We start from the raw sequence: 15,643 nt of genomic DNA, 5'->3' as shown, positions 1-15,643 counted from the left end.
AGCCGGGACAGCAGTCCTGGACTGACCAAAGGGGTATTTCAGGCCATATAAAGTTGTGCTCAGCAATAAAAACTGAGAAAGACAGGGATTAGGGTTTTTGGCTTCCCTGTTGGCTGCTGCCTGCAGGCTGGCTGGGCACTGGTCTGCTTGTGGGAGATGGTGAGTGATTTACTTTACATTACTTCTGGGTTGTTTTTTTTCTCTCTTTTGGTTATTAAACTGTCTTTATCTCAAGCCAAAAGTTTTTCTCTCTTGTTCTTTCTATTCTTTCCTCCATCCCACTGGGTTGGGGAGTGGGTGAATGCCTGCATGGGTACTTAGCTGCTGGCTAGCATCAACCCACAACAAATTACAAAAATAAAATGGTAGAGTTTTCGCTGCTTATATTCACGGATTTTAATGTTTTATTGGGCCAGCTCATTGCTTGCATACACAGGGTGTGATAACAGGTACTGAGAGCCTCAAAGACTGATCTAGTTTGTTTTTGTGAAGTGCAGCTGCAATCCGAATTTGACTCTGCTTTTGCACAATGAGTTAAAAAGTTTATCCAAGCTAGTTGATGGCATCAGTGAAAAGTTTTGTTTGGATGTAGCTAGACAACATTGTGGGCCTTAAGCTGATGTAAAAAGACAGGAGGTATCTCTGCTGAGATGTGATCAGATAATTGCTTTCACAGTGAGTAAAGCCTCTTAATGTCCTCTCTCACCATGAAATGCTCACACTAATTACAGATGGTCTGTAAAGTAATAAGAAATGATTTCTGGACTGGGGATCAGAGGGCAAGGAGTGACCTCTGAAACTCAGCAAGCCCATTGCATGGGGTAAAGAGCCATCTGGTCAAGTCTGGACTGAGGAATTTTGCCACAGAATAAATATCTGTTGTCTTCCCCTCCAGAACACTGTTTGTAGATTAATTTGAGTCACTTGCAACAGTAATGAGGAGGTAAAGCTCCCAGAGCCTACACAGCTGCCTGACTGCTTCGCATAGTGTGGGGTCTCCTTTCATTGATGCACCAAACCCCTGCTAGGATGGTTGGTGTAGGTGGGGAGTATGGCACTCCCCCCTGGAATAAAGTTATTACCCTAAATATATCCTCTGTGATTGTTGTATCACCTCCATGTAAGCTTGCAACAAGAGAAGCAATGCTAAAGTAAGGGCAAGCAAAGATTATGCCTCATGTCAAAGATATTGTAACGTGTACTAAAAATTACCCTCTTGCAGATTTTTTTTTTGTATCTTTCAATATATGCTCTTTTTCTTCTTCTAGAAATAAAGAACAACAGCAATATAATGGTAAAATATCATCCTAAATTCTGGACAGAGGGAATTTATCAATGCTGCAGACAGACAGAAAAATTAGCACCCGGCTGTGAAAAATACAGTCTTTTTGAAAACAGTAAGTACATATGTTTTCATATGAAGTTGTTCTAGCATATTTTTGTGCTTTTTTATATGATTCTGTCATCCCACCTGAATGCCCTGGGTGTTACGCAAATTGATAGAGCAGAATCAATCATTGATACTGTGCCTAAGTAAGTCAAAATTAGTTTCTAAGTATTCTGTAAAAAAACAGAAAAGGCAGCAAAATATCCTTGCCAAAAAAAATGTTTAGAGAAATCCGAAAGGAATGATTGAAGTTGCTGAATTTGTTTTTTTTTTCCTCCCATTTGAAACTGATTGGACCAAGTTTTTACCTCAGACTGAGGAGAAAACTTTATGGTGAAAAAGATTCAGCTAGAAATCTTGCCAGCTCTTCAGTTATTTGTTAAAACCTCTGCATATCCATGTGAAAGAATAATAACTGCATTGCATTCAATGTTACTACACCAAGCTAAAAATGATACAGGAAGGTTTAATGTGTTTGCAGACACTGGACTGACTTTTCTCAGAGGTTTGTAAACGTCCCTGTGCTGAACCTGGATGAGCTGTGACTTCTGTAGGCACTGCATCTTCCAGCATCCAGATTGCAGGTCCTGCTGCTTCAACAGTGGGTGCTGTAGCATGCACTGCTGAGGCGCTGCAGTATTGTCCAACAAAGGCTCTAGTAATTATTTACTCCTCAATTTAAGGAAAATTCCATAGTAGAAAAAGAAATTGAGCCATTGCTTATCTCCCAGTTAAATCTGTGGTACCCGATGATTTCTTACGTCAGCACAGGCAGTGGGGGGGATCAGGGGATTTAGTTGCATTAGAAGACTTGCAGAATAAACAGTGGCTGATCTGATTCAGCAGAACGAAAAGCATGACATATAGCTCAGCCTTTTAAATGTCTAAAAAAAGCAGTGCAGGAGAAAAATAATTTTGGATCTGAGAGATGCAATAAGAAAATACATACGACTGTTATGCATTATTTAACAAAGCAAAAATCAGGGGCTTATTTTTTTTAAAGGGCAGATGTTAATACTAACAGACTTTTAGGTCATCATGGTGACTAGCACACTGCTTCATTTTCTTATGCTTTTTTTTATCTCTATGCCTTTTTTATGTCTCATTAATTTCTGCATCTGAGGGCTGGTTCAGGGTTCTTTGTGGCATGGTCTGGTATGGCAGAGATGTTGCCAAATCTGTGGTCAATGTAACCTGCTGGCTGATTTAGTTTTTGCAAGAATATTTAATCATTTTTCCCATAGCTTAATTGGAGTTGTCTTTGCTTTCTGAATTTCTAAGCCATACGGAAGGCTTGTTAAGACATTAAAGCCTTATCTGAAATGTAAACCTTTTATTTAGTTTTTAAATTTATGGCTAAATGCATAGGCATAAATCGTCTCCTGTGCTTTGTTTCTAGATGTAATGAGATTGTCCTCTTCAATGCCAGAAAAAAGTGCGGTAGGTAGAACCTTTAAAATATTGAATACATAATTGCTGCTTTTTGAAAAAGAGCTTACATTTCTCAAAATATTTGCCATATCCTGGAGCAAAGGTTTATATCTGTGTGCATCAATGGGGATCATGCAGGCATCTCAGGATGAAAAAAATCCCACTGAAATGTAACTGCATCTATTAGCTGTATCTGTACTGCTGGTGGGAAAATGTGGGCAAAAAACAAATGCCAGCCAGCTTTGCTCTTTAATTGCAGCTGCAGGGCAGCACAAACCAACCCCATAGATAGCACTGCATGGTTTGCTGCCACGTACCCCAGCTGCCCCCCCGGACACCACAGGACTAGACCAGCTTTTGCCTCCAGGATGCACTGGTGTGATGGTAAGGGTGAATGAGGTGGAAAAATGGAGCCGGGTGGGATGATAATAATGCTGTGTTGTTTTCAGCGAAGGCCTCCACCCCCTGTTCCTGTTGAAGAAAATGGGAATGAAGAGGAGGAGATAGTGGTAGCAATGTATGACTTTGAACCTACAGAACACCATGATTTAAGATTAGAGAAAGGTGAAGAATATACAGTGATTGAGAAGAACGACATTCATTGGTGGAAGGCGAGAGACAAATATGGGTAAAAATGAGTTCCTTATTCTTTGTTATGAAGTTCATGAGGCTATTTTCATGTTGTAGAAGTTTATGTTGACTATGTGTCAACAAATAACTGCATTAAACCCCACATTAGGCCCGGGTCTGAAATCTCATCCATGTATTCTCATGCAGAAACCAATTTTAAAAAGTGCAGTACTTGATAGATAGATTGTGGAACCCAATTGCAAAGACAGCTGTAGAACTGGAAGGCTTTCCAATTATGTTTACTTTCCAATTTTATGATTCCCCAATTAAAGCACCAGCCATCCTTTAAAACCTCACTAGACTGGTATAGTATTCCCACTTCCCTGGGGAACATGTCATTAGGGAGCAATATGGTTAACATTTAGCTCAGCAGGCTCCAACTTCCAGACGTGAATAGTCATCATTTTATTTAATAGCTGGATCATTAGGGACAATCTTTGAATAAGTTGAGAGAGAATTGCAGTGAGATGCTGTAATGACTACAACTTCACATCCCCTGTATTAGAATGCGGTTTCAAAGATGAAAGTTTTCATATTTCAATATTTATCAGGTTCCTGTTGCCATATGTTATGGGTAATTGTGAGTTATCAGGCTGTGTCAGGCTCCAGGCATATTTCCCGTGACTGACTGAGGCTTCTGAGTGCAGAAGAGTGACAGAGCAGCAGAGGGTTACTCACTCTCCTTCACCCCTTCTGCTGGTTTTCTTGGACACTTCTGCTGCCCACAACACTTTTCTAGGGATGCTGAAAGCGAAAGTTTTCTGCTGATGTGGAAAATTAGTTTCTGAATAATCAGTAGTAGAGTGGGTGGGTCAGTAATGAATAAATTACACTGAGAGACCTCTGGTAATTAGCAGAATGAAACAACTGTCTTCTTGACATGTTTTCACCCATATTATATATTCTGTATTTTTTTAGAAAACAAGGATATATTCCAAGCAACTATGTAACAGGAAAGAAGTCCAACAACCTTGATCAATATGAGTAAGTGAATGTTTGATTAAAATTTGAGATATCATAAAATGAAACCAATGCTTCAAGAATGACAGTGTGTTTTTAGCATTTTGAAAGCAACTGTTCACATACGATAGCACCTAGAGGTTAAACTTAAACAACTGAAATAGGCATATATTTTTTCAGATTCTCCTCCTTGATTATGGTGTGATTTATCATGTAGGGTCAAGTCAGTGAGACAGCCATCACGCATGTAGTATTTAGGCTATCACTGTTAAAGCAAAAAAACCCCTCTTAATTCTCTGGTAGACAAAGGGAAACTTTGAAGGAAATTTACCCATTATAAGTGTGCTAAATGTTGTTTTAATAGTAAAGTCACATGTTTATCCAAAGTTCGTAGCAGTAAACAGTAGGGGAGAAAACAGTGAAAATCACTCCAAGGAAACATAAAAGATTGGATATTTTGGAAGCTCTAGTTTTCAAGAAAATATGTGATTTGGTGCATTTTAGGTTTTGATATATGCATATAGCTTAACAGCTATAAATGTCTAGCTTTTTTTTTTTAATGCGTTTTCCAGTTGATGTTTAATTAGGTAGCACTTACTGAAGAACATCAGGGTAAAATTTAACATTATAGTCTCCAAACCTGTTTTTGATACTCAAACATCATTACAGCATAAACTGCTGTGCCTGAGAATTTAGGACATACTTCATGACTTTTAGATAAAATGGAGCTGTAAGAAAGTAGTAAATAAAACCAATTTTCCAAGCTACATTAGTAGCTCCAAAACTTTACTCTCAGCTACATATGGCTCCTACTGCCATGTTTTGACAGAAGGTAGAATTTCATCTGGGATTTTGCCCTTAGCTTGACTAGAGGGAATTCTTTGTTGGTTTCTCATCTTAGAAACTCTTGCTAAGAGCTCTGCTCTGCTCTGGGCGGGTCTGCAGGGCTGACAGAAAGGGAAGGAAGGAACTGGACTGCCTTATCTGGTCCAGCCATTTTGTGCTTTTACCACCTTGGGGCTGTAATTCTGAGTCACTGCACAGTCCAGGGAGCGTTACTCCAGGTCATGTACCAACTGCAAGAAACCACTATCTCCAGAACAGGCAGAATCTGATTAAAGGCTGCTGTGCCACTTCCCTGCTTGGTTACTGCCGTACCAGCATAGCTCAAAATAACTGCACCTCACCATTTGCAAACTGCCTGGTTTTCCTTTTTTTATTATTCTCTGTGACTGGCTGGCATGCTGGCGCTTCTGTGGCTGCTTTAATCTGCCCATGCAGCACAGAGCTCAGAGATGTGCAACCATGACACTTAATTCATAATTTCAGCCTCCCGTTTGCTAGGTGGGTCCTCCCTGGAAGCCCAGAAGTATGGAGATACTGAATGACAGAGCAGTCTGACAGGCAGCTCCGCGGGTGGTTTGACCGGTGCGCAGGCAGCTGCTTCCCCAGGGCTGCCAGCCTTCCCCTTGGGCTGCTCTTCACAGCAACTACTGCCGTCAGCCTGGGTGTGTTGGACAAGTGGTTTTCCCAAAACTTACAGCAGTTCCCTGAGTTTTATGGGCTTTTGTGGGATCTCCCTGGATTTGTTTCAGGGCTTTTTTTATGGGATAACTGAACAATGTAGTAGAGACTGATTTTTGCATGTTATCAAAGGTTCAATTCTTGATCTTCATTTATCATAAAATTATTTAATCTCTAGCTTCATAATACTTTGCTTAAAGCATTTTAGGTAAATCATGCACCTTGAGGAAGTTTTATTTGCTGATGTTGTGTTGCAGGTGGTACAGCCGAAACCTGAACAGAAGCAAGGCAGAGCAGCTCCTCAGAAATGAGGTGAGCACATCCACCCTTGCAGTATCAACAGTGAAATTAAATTCAAATACCTTCTTAGTTAAAGCAGAGGCTTATTTTGGCAAGTTCATATCCTGGAACCAAGTGAAAGAGTCACGTAGCTTAAAACCAGTTGCACAAAACCGTCAATGTGCTTGTGTTTTAGGATAAAGAAGGTGGTTTTGTGGTGAGAGACTCCAGTCAGCCTGGACTGTATACTGTTTCCCTTTATACAAAATTTGGAGGGTGAGTTCCTATGGCTTCTCTGCACACCTTGTCTTGTGTGAATCTCTTTGTATCCATATCCAAATTCACTGGCTGGGGGAAAGCCCAGGGGAGTGTACAGTAAAGAAACAAGGGCTGCTGTGACAGAAAAGATGGGTGACTGAAATGAACTTCTCAACTCCATGGTTAGGTCCCATTTGGTTTAATCCAGTGTAGACCTTAACCCCCACTCAAAAAAGGTTTTGCCTTCCCACCCCATTTGGTCTCTTCTCTCCTGCCAGCCTGCATTTGTATCCACATGTGTGAGCTGGGCTGAAAATTAACCTTTTCTGGGTTAATCTTCAACTTGGTTTGAGTACTGAGATGAAGGCAAGTTGCCAGTACTTAGGATGTTTGATATTCAAGCTATTCCCAAAGCATGTAGTACTGGGCACCTGTGCTGGCCCTTTCAGTTTACTTTTCCTTGTCAATGTGTTCCTCTTAAAAAATTCACAATAAATGGCATGATATTATTACTAATTGTTATTGTTATTATTTTTCCAGGGAAGGTTCATCAGGAATAAGACACTACCATATAAAAGAAACAGTGACATCACCAAAACAGTACTACCTCGCAGAAAAACATGTCTTTAACTCCATTCCAGAAATAATTGAATATCACAGCCATAACGCAGCAGGTAGACAGACTGGATTCTTTCTGTCACTTAAGGTTGATTTGAAAAGGGGTTTGAGACATTTTAATGTTTTAATGAAATTTTTGAGGGGGTTGTGGATCCTTCCTTTCCAGGGAAGTCATGAACAACTGCGGTTTCATGGTATTTCAATATGGACAATAATTTGAAAGGTTTTGTGTGTACATATATATATATATATATGTAGTATAAAATCTTACTGTGCCTGGAGTAACAGAAGAGTAGCTGTATCAAGTCAGGAAAAATTGCTTACTTAGCTCCACATAGTGCTTCTATCAGCTGCCTGTAACCCACAGCAGATGGATAGGGATGGTACCCAGAATACTCTCCAGGCCCTAGCTTTTCACCTGCTGGTCGCTGCCACTTGAAATGATCTAACCTTCTCATATAGCAAACAGCTGGGGAGAACAGTAATGTGTTATTTAGAAAATCCCTACTCCAGATCCATAGCTGATGGCTGATGCTGGTCTCTGCCCACTGTATGATGGAATGGGGAGAGTATAGGAATTGGGTTCAAGGCACAGATACTAATACTTCTTTTTTTCAAGTCTGGTCTGTGCATAAATCTCGCTCATGAGCGACAGTTTCCAGATCTTTACATCAAACTCAGATGGCCCAGCATTTTCTGATGACATTCTGGAAAATACACCCCAAAAACATACCCCCACTTTTCATTTATTATAACTGATTTTTGGACATATTTTTACTTGGAGTCTGCAGTGAACAAGAGGCTGAGTTGCTGCCTGGTGCTGTTTCAGAAGTAAACTGTGTCTCTTGAATTATCATTGAACCTCAGGTCTCGTTACCAGGCTGCGTTACCCAGTGACCCCAAAGAAGACGACAGCACCAACAACGGCAGGATTCAGCTATGGTGATTGCCTGTTATGTTCATCTACACATGTATTTTCTAATGATTTTATGTATACTAAGATGCTACAATACTTTCTAAAAGTTTTGAAAAGGTATAATTCTGTGCTGTGATTGGCTATGTGAACTTAAACACTGGTCGTAGTAGTAGTACTTTCAAGACCCTTGCACAGAGTATCAGTGTGCAAAGGCACCATGGCTGGTGGTGTGCCAGGGTGTGTAGTGCCAGGGACAGCAGTGAAGAGAGGCAGAATGTGTCACAGGTGCTCCAGGGGAATTTGGTATTTTCCTTCATGCTTTCTGCCATGGATACCCTGAGCTCTGCCTTATTAGCGAGCTGTGCCTTTGGCTCCTTCATTAGTCTCCAGACTTCTGACTCAAATTTGACCCTTTGATCTTTGTTGAGGGGTTACTTTTTTAAAATATAAATTTGTAATAGCCATTTTTCAAGCATGGCATACCAGGTGGTGTGAGCAACTTCTATTCATTGGCACAACTTTCTGTGGTGGCATTTTGTTGAAATCAAATCTTGATAGTATCAGTACGTAACTACTGGCCTCAGGAAAGTTTGAATTTTAGCGTCTGTGTGAGTCAGGAGTTGCTTAAAGGTCACATATACCTAAAAGTTTGTTTTGTGAGGTCTGAAAGTCTTCAGATTTCAAGTTGATTCTAAGACATTTTCTACCTAAATTCCTTAATTTGCTACTAATCCAGTTTCCCTTTCCTCTTCCTTATCCTCTACCAGCTCAGTAGGTTCCTTAACTCTTTGTTAATTTGTTTTGTTTTATAGAGAAGTGGGAAATTAATCCCGCAGAACTGACATTCATGAGAGAGCTGGGCAGCGGTCTGTTCGGCGTGGTGCGCCTTGGCAAGTGGAGGGCGCAGTACAAAGTGGCCATCAAGGCAATCCGGGAAGGTGCGATGTATGAAGAGGATTTCATTGAAGAAGCTAAAGTAATGATGTGAGTTGTGTGCTTGGCACTTTGATTTCCAGTCCTAGGCCTCTGATGCTGTATACTGATTATAAATAAACACTGGGGGAGGTGGTATTTCTGCAGTTTTGTGTGGTGGAGAACTAGCACTGGGTGGAGGAAGTACTAACAGCATGATCTCAATCTTTTCAGGAAGCTAACACATCCTAAACTAGTTCAGCTGTATGGTGTGTGCACACAACAGAGGCCCATTTACATCGTGACAGAGTTCATGGAGCATGGCTGCCTTCTCAATTACCTGAGACAAAAACGGGGAGTTTTGAGTAAAGACACTCTGCTTACTATGTGCCAAGATGTATGTGAGGGAATGGAGTACCTGGAGAGAAACAGCTTTATCCACAGAGACCTGGTAACTTCCCATTAGGCAATACACTCCTCTTTGAAATTTTTGGTTTTGAACGTACCTATTCCTTTTTGAACCAGCCTGTTTGTTTACAACTGCTTCTGTTCTTGCAGAAAACTGAGTGGATGAAGTTGGCTTTTTAGGGTCTAATCAAGTCTCTAAAACTGCTCTGTACAGAAAATGATGAGAAGTTTTTCTCTCCCAAGAAAATGGAATAAAATCTCTCTGAAATTTTTATAAACAGTAGCAGTTTGTGCTGATATAATAGCTTATCTCCGTTCTGTATTGATGCCATTTTCACCACACATTAATCCCTTGAGACAATAATTTTTCTCTGGTGATTTTTTTACACAGTAGTATGGTTGTCAAAATGGTACTATCAAGAGTAGATGCACATGTACTTTTTATAATGAGAATATACCACTGAACTTGGTATATGGTTTAACTTGCTAAGCAATGAATACAAAGACCTGATTCGATTGCCGTAATTTGTCTGCAAGTGACTCCAAGTTTTTCATCCAGCTCTAACCATTCCCCTTGCAGGCTGCCAGGAACTGCTTGGTGAGTGACTCAGGAGTGGTCAAAGTCTCAGATTTTGGAATGACAAGGTATGTGTGAGTGTGCAAATGTATTTATGGAGATTTGGAAAAATTCACCTAACCCTTGTACTTAGCCCAAAGGCAACACAGACCAAGCAAAATTGCATACAAAAATGATCTTTTTTGACCCCTATAGGGAACAGCCTTTGGTGGGGTTTTTTTTTGCCTTTTTCTTTTCTAGTGCCTTTAATGCTTGCTTGTTCTGTGGTCATGAGTTGATTTCCTTACTCATTTTAAAAAAGACATATTGGAGCTTGTGTTTCAGAGAGCAGAGCTGCTTCAGAGATAATAGTTAATCTGTATTTTGGTTGAATAAGTGTTAGAAAGAGGCTGTTCAGTGAGTTTGGGATTCTCTTGGGATAGATGGTTCAGAGTTGCATCATGCTAGCTGAAGGGCTGGGAGATGCTTGTGGTAGCCGGTTAGATGCTGAGATCTGGAGGGGTGTTAATTTCCTGCCCTTGTTAGCACCTGCGTGGGTGATGTGTTGGTGAGGCAGTGGTGGGAGCAGCTCTTCCAAGAAAGGTGTTAAAGCACTGTGGTTTGACTTTCGCCACATCTCTGTGTTGCTGAACTTCTATGTCCCCTGACATCTGAACCCAGACTGGCTGGTGAAAAACAGAACATGAAATTTCTGCTTTTGCCTCATTTTCTCTCATAATAGAGATGTGTAACTTACAGGTGGCGTAGACCTGTGTTGTATAGCTAATAAATCACAAGAAAGGACTCTGAGGTAATATGAAAAATGATCTGAGTCATGGTTGAAGCTGTAGTACTGCCCCCAGGGAAGCTATTTTTATCGCATGATGCTAACATCCATGGCCATTAGGTGGCAATATGAGCTTCTAATATTCTCAGGTTTGGAGGCTGACTAATGTCTGCCTTTTTTTGTTGTTGTTTTTTTGTTTGTTTGGTTGGTTTGTTGGTTGGTTGGTTGTTTTTTTGTGTGGTTTGTTTGGTTTTTTTTAGGTATGTCCTTGATGACCAGTACACAAGTTCTTCAGGGGCTAAATTTCCTGTGAAATGGTGCCCCCCAGAAGTCTTTAACTATAGCCGATTCAGCAGCAAGTCAGATGTCTGGTCCTTCGGTAAGACATTCGTCATGGAAAGAAAGTGCATTTTTTATGTTTTATCAATAGCAGTTAAGCTTCGATAATTGGGAAGGATTCAGACACCTGAGAAGAAGCTCAGAGAAACCATTTACCATGGTTTTATTATTGATAAAGTTCCACAGACACATTTAGTGCTGTTGTTCATTAAAACCCATGCTGCTAGAATAAGATGTCTTCAGTGATGACACATGTGAACAGTGTCTACAATATGGATCTCAAACTATTTATCTATCAGAAATCCTGAGTCCAGGGCTCAAAATAAACACATATGTTTATGAAGTTAGTTACTTTCTTCTTCTTGTTTTTTCCCCCAGGCGTTTTCATGTGGGAAGTATATACAGAAGGAAAAATGCCCTTTGAAAAAAGCTCCAACTATGAAGTGGTAACAATGGTTAGCCAAGGACATCGCTTGTATCGCCCCAAACTGGCCTGTAAGCAGATGTATGAAATGATGATGATGTGCTGGCAGGAGGTATATATTTATATATATTTTTAAAATTCTTTGCCTTTGAGTTGAAATAAAGGTTGATCTAGAAACAGCAGTTATCTCCTCTAGAGCGGCGTTCTGAGTGTATCCAGCTCTCTCAGCTATTAATGTGCGTATTCTTAAGACAAAGATCTCCTCCTGGTTTGCAGCTGAGCTAGAGCTGTGATAAGATAAAGCATTGAAGAAATTTCTATGAAATAAATGAACTGTCAGATTAAGTATGCAAAGGCATTTAGTAATGAAATTAAATCATTCCTAAATCTGTGCTGTGCATACAAATCTGTGCATACAAATACTGCTAACAACAAAAAAAAAATCAGTCAAGAAAGGCCTAGAGGTGGAGAATCTGATTTTGTATTGCCTCAGTTTATTACAGAACCATGCTAAAGTGACTGAAAATATTTTTAAAGGAATACTTCATTATCTGAATGTCAATTATACAGGAAATAAATATTAACTTGCAGTTGAATGTAAATACAAATCTGAAGGTTTTAAAGAAAAGATTAAAGTATACTGTAGTATTAATTGTCCTAACCCATAAAGATATTGACTGTACAGTATTCATAGAGGTCAAAGAGGCAGCAAACTGAAATCAGTATAAAACTAAATTGGAATAAAACAGTTTTTGTAGTACTAAAATAGTAAGTCTCTGAGAGGATAGGTGCATTTAATGAGCTGTCTCTGCTTTTGAGAGAGTAATTGAGGAAACCAAGGGTGTAAAAAGCTGCATGATTCAACAAAGGCAAGTGCAAGGTCCTGCACCTGGGGAGGAATAACCCCAGGCACCAGTACAGGGTGGGAGTCAACCTGCTGGGAAGCAGCTCTGTGGAGAGGGACCTGGGGGTCCTGGTGGACAACAAGCTGTCCATGAGCCAGCAATGTGCCCATGGGGATGAGAAGGCTGATGGTATCCTAGGCTGTGTTAGGAAGGGCATTGCCAGCAGGTCAAGGGGGCTGATCCTGCCCCTCTACTCAGCCCTGGTGGGGCACATCAGGAGTGCTGTGTCCAGCTCTGGGTTCCTCAGGACAAGAGAGACATGGAGCTCCTGGAGCAGGTCCAGTAGAGGGCAACAAAGATGATTAGGGACTGGAGCATCTCTCTTATGAGAAAAGGCTGAGGGAGCTGGGGCTGTTCAGCCTTGAGAAAAGACAACTGAGACCACATCAAAGTCTGTCAGTATCTGCACAGAGGGTGTCAGAGGATGGATCCAGGTTTTTCTCAGTGGTGCCAAGCAATAGGACAAGAGGCAATGGGCAGAAATTGATGCACAGGAAGATCCACCTGAATACGAGGAAGAACTTCTTTACTGTGTAGGTGGCTGGCCACATGCTGGAGCAGATTGCCCAGAGAGGCTGTGGAGACTTCCTCACTAGAGATACTCAAGACCTATCTGGACACAATCCTGTGTCCTGTGGTCTAGGATGACCCTGCTTGACCAGGGAGGTTGGACCAGATGACCCACTGTGGTCCCTTCCAGTGTGACCTGTCCTGTGATTCTGTGATTTATTTCCAGTTAGTCTTTGCCACAGGGTGTGCTGCAGAAAAACTGCTCTTTTCCAGTAATAAAGATGACATACTGTCTTGGAGAAGATGATGCTGGAATAGAGAGCAGTTACTTATCAAATCAACTGGTGGAGATCTAAAGCTTACAAACCAGCTGGTTTAATTCAGAAAAAAATAGATTGAAAACAAAGTGCTCTGGAGAGTTGTGGAATGACAGACATATTTGTAGCTCAAAAAAGCTATTCAAAGGAGCCAGGAAACTACAGAGTATTACATTTTGTTTGTACTTGGTAACCTGCTTGAAATGGTCCTTAAAATGGAAGAATAAGTTACCAGGAAGACAATGATAATTTGTTGATGTTCTTTGAGTATTGATATGTGTTTATAGGACTTACATGAACATCAACAAGTTGCTTAAAAATTTGTTGGTTTTAGCAGGGGTTATTAACATGAAAATCTTATCAGTCATCATGTGGGAGGGAGAGAAACTTTACAAATCACAAGCAGAGCCCAAGTAATGGCAAGATTCTGTTGATCTTTGTCATGAAATATGATTAACTGTAGGTACCTCAGTCCTTGTTTAATAAATTTATTAATGGTTTGTAGACTGAAATACTACCAAGGCTTCAAGATTCATCAGGTCATGCAAATAGAAATGCAAATAAATGGAGGAAAAGTGCAAGTTACCCAGATGTTCAGGAGATGTGAAATTAACTGTGTCAGCAAGGTCAGCGAAGAGACTACCTCAGTGTGTTGCCACAATCATAGAATCATAGAACCCTTTAGCTTGAAAAAGACATTTAAGCTCATGGAGTCCAAGCATTAACCCAGCACTGGCAAGTCTGCCATTAAAACATGTCTACAAGAGCTACATCTACACATCTTTTAAATACCCCCGGGAATGATGACTCAACATTTAAGTAAACAAAACAAGCAGGGTGTTATAAGACATAAGGAACTGCATGGAAAATAGAGTAGATGAAAGATGCCTGTGCATAAATCTGTGACACAGTCTCATTTCAGAGGTCAGAAAATAAAGTTGATATAAAAGAGGCGTAAGAGAATGGCACCCAAAATTCGTAGGAACATGAACAACTTGCATAAAGAAAGATTGGAGCAGTTCATTGGGGAAGGGTGGGAATGGGGAAGAGAAAATGTGCAAAACTATGCAAAATAATGAATTATATGAGGAGTGTAGTTCAGCAACACCTATTTACGCTTTTTCAAAGCATAAAGAAAAGGCGTTGCTTACTGAGACTGTGACACGTCTCAAAATCCAGACAAGGAAATATCTTTTCATTTCATACCTAATGAAATGATAAATTCCTTGCCAAAGAATGATGATATGACCAGTAATTTATCAAAATCAACATAACTTTATGGATTTCTGATCACACTTATGCATGCTTTTTATTTTAGAAACCAGAGGAACGCCCGACTTTTGAAGAGTTGCTTCATGCAATCATTGACATTGCAGAGAGCGAAGATGCTTTCTGAAAAAAGACAACAGAAGCACAAGCAGCAGAAATAAGGCACTTTCCAGAGATGTGGCTTCATAGTTTCTTTTTAAGAGCTTGATCCTGTAAGCTGTTGGGTGCTGCTAAACAATGTGGGGAGCCTGTAACGTCTGATCCACTCCAGCACAAGGAGAGTTTTACATTCTGTTGGGAAATGAGCACAATATCTTCAGCAATATTAGCAGTCTCTATATTTTCTCTGAAAAGTCAGCATTGCATAGCTGTAAAATTGAGCTCTTTATGGAGGGAGAAAATGTGGCCAGAGGCCAGGAACCTCATTTGCATTTAGTGGGTTGGGTTCATGTACATACAATCCACATTTTTGGGTTTCTCTCTACGTGGGCAGTAGCATTAGTAGTGATTTGCATGCATAAAAACAGAAGGTATCTATAAATGGCTTCTTACTGACACTGAAATGTTTCCAGAGATTCTCCAGAAACATTATTTTTCGTGGTTGATGGGCGTTTATCAAGAAGATGAAATGCACCTCTTTGATTTGCACATAGTAAGTTGTTACCAGCACAGGCCTCGGTTTAGCATAACACTCTGAAAGCTCTGCTTCATGAGCTGTGATATGCCTGGAGCCTTTGTAAGCTTGGCTTACCAGAGACCTCCCATGCTTAGTTTTCATGTTACTAATGAAAAATAAGTCCAAGATTCAGCACAACTAGCTGCCAGTGAACCCTAGTACCATGTTTTGGATTAATTATAAAATAATTTATATGCTGTATGTACTGTAAATATATCAGTTCAGTGCATTTATTTATATAAAGTGGGGGGTTTTTGGCTTGAAATGTTCAAGCACAAATTTGTCCTACCTTCACTTAAACACACAATTCTGTACAGGGGGTTGTAAATGAGAGGAATTCTCAAGTGTGTTTAAGAAGGGCTCGTGTTTCTGTCTGTTGTCTGTACATACAGTGATCTAACCTTTCTGTTCATAACAGAAGATATCATACTGCATGTGTGTGTAAATAAACTGAATGCTAACTATTGTTTGGAACCAACTGATGTGTAGCCTATAATTTACTGTCAGTGCATCATAAGTCAAACTAATTGTTCACAT

General features: G+C 40.3%; 1 protein-coding gene across 4 annotated transcripts in view; it reads left to right on the top strand.

The window, feature by feature from the left end:
• TEC (tec protein tyrosine kinase) overlaps positions 1 to 15,584 on the top strand; it is a 46,592-nt gene extending 31,008 nt beyond the window's left edge. For 3 of the 4 annotated variants that reach the window (XM_048304056.1, XM_048304058.1, XM_048304057.1), the window contains exons 5-18: positions 1,269 to 1,397; positions 2,787 to 2,827; positions 3,268 to 3,446; positions 4,367 to 4,432; positions 6,190 to 6,244; positions 6,408 to 6,487; positions 7,010 to 7,143; positions 7,955 to 8,029; positions 8,816 to 8,987; positions 9,150 to 9,366; positions 9,904 to 9,968; positions 10,927 to 11,045; positions 11,384 to 11,541; positions 14,480 to 15,584. In XM_048304056.1, coding sequence (XP_048160013.1) covers positions 1,269 to 1,397; positions 2,787 to 2,827; positions 3,268 to 3,446; positions 4,367 to 4,432; positions 6,190 to 6,244; positions 6,408 to 6,487; positions 7,010 to 7,143; positions 7,955 to 8,029; positions 8,816 to 8,987; positions 9,150 to 9,366; positions 9,904 to 9,968; positions 10,927 to 11,045; positions 11,384 to 11,541; positions 14,480 to 14,557 — 1,568 coding nt within the window. In that variant the 3' untranslated portion in view covers positions 14,558 to 15,584. Of the gene's footprint in view, positions 1 to 1,003; positions 1,152 to 1,268; positions 1,398 to 2,786; positions 2,828 to 3,267; positions 3,447 to 4,366; positions 4,433 to 6,189; positions 6,245 to 6,407; positions 6,488 to 7,009; positions 7,144 to 7,954; positions 8,030 to 8,815; positions 8,988 to 9,149; positions 9,367 to 9,903; positions 9,969 to 10,926; positions 11,046 to 11,383; positions 11,542 to 14,479 lie in introns of those variants that run through there. The other variant, XM_048304059.1, reaches the window with a different exon arrangement.
• The last annotated feature ends 59 nt before the right edge of the window (positions 15,585 to 15,643 follow it).

The sequence above is a fragment of the Corvus hawaiiensis genome, chromosome 5, assembly GCF_020740725.1.
Source record: "Corvus hawaiiensis isolate bCorHaw1 chromosome 5, bCorHaw1.pri.cur, whole genome shotgun sequence".
Taxonomy (NCBI): Eukaryota; Metazoa; Chordata; class Aves; order Passeriformes; family Corvidae; genus Corvus; species Corvus hawaiiensis.
Note: the sequence above shows the minus strand (reverse complement) of the source record. Positions and strands in the feature narration are given on the sequence as shown.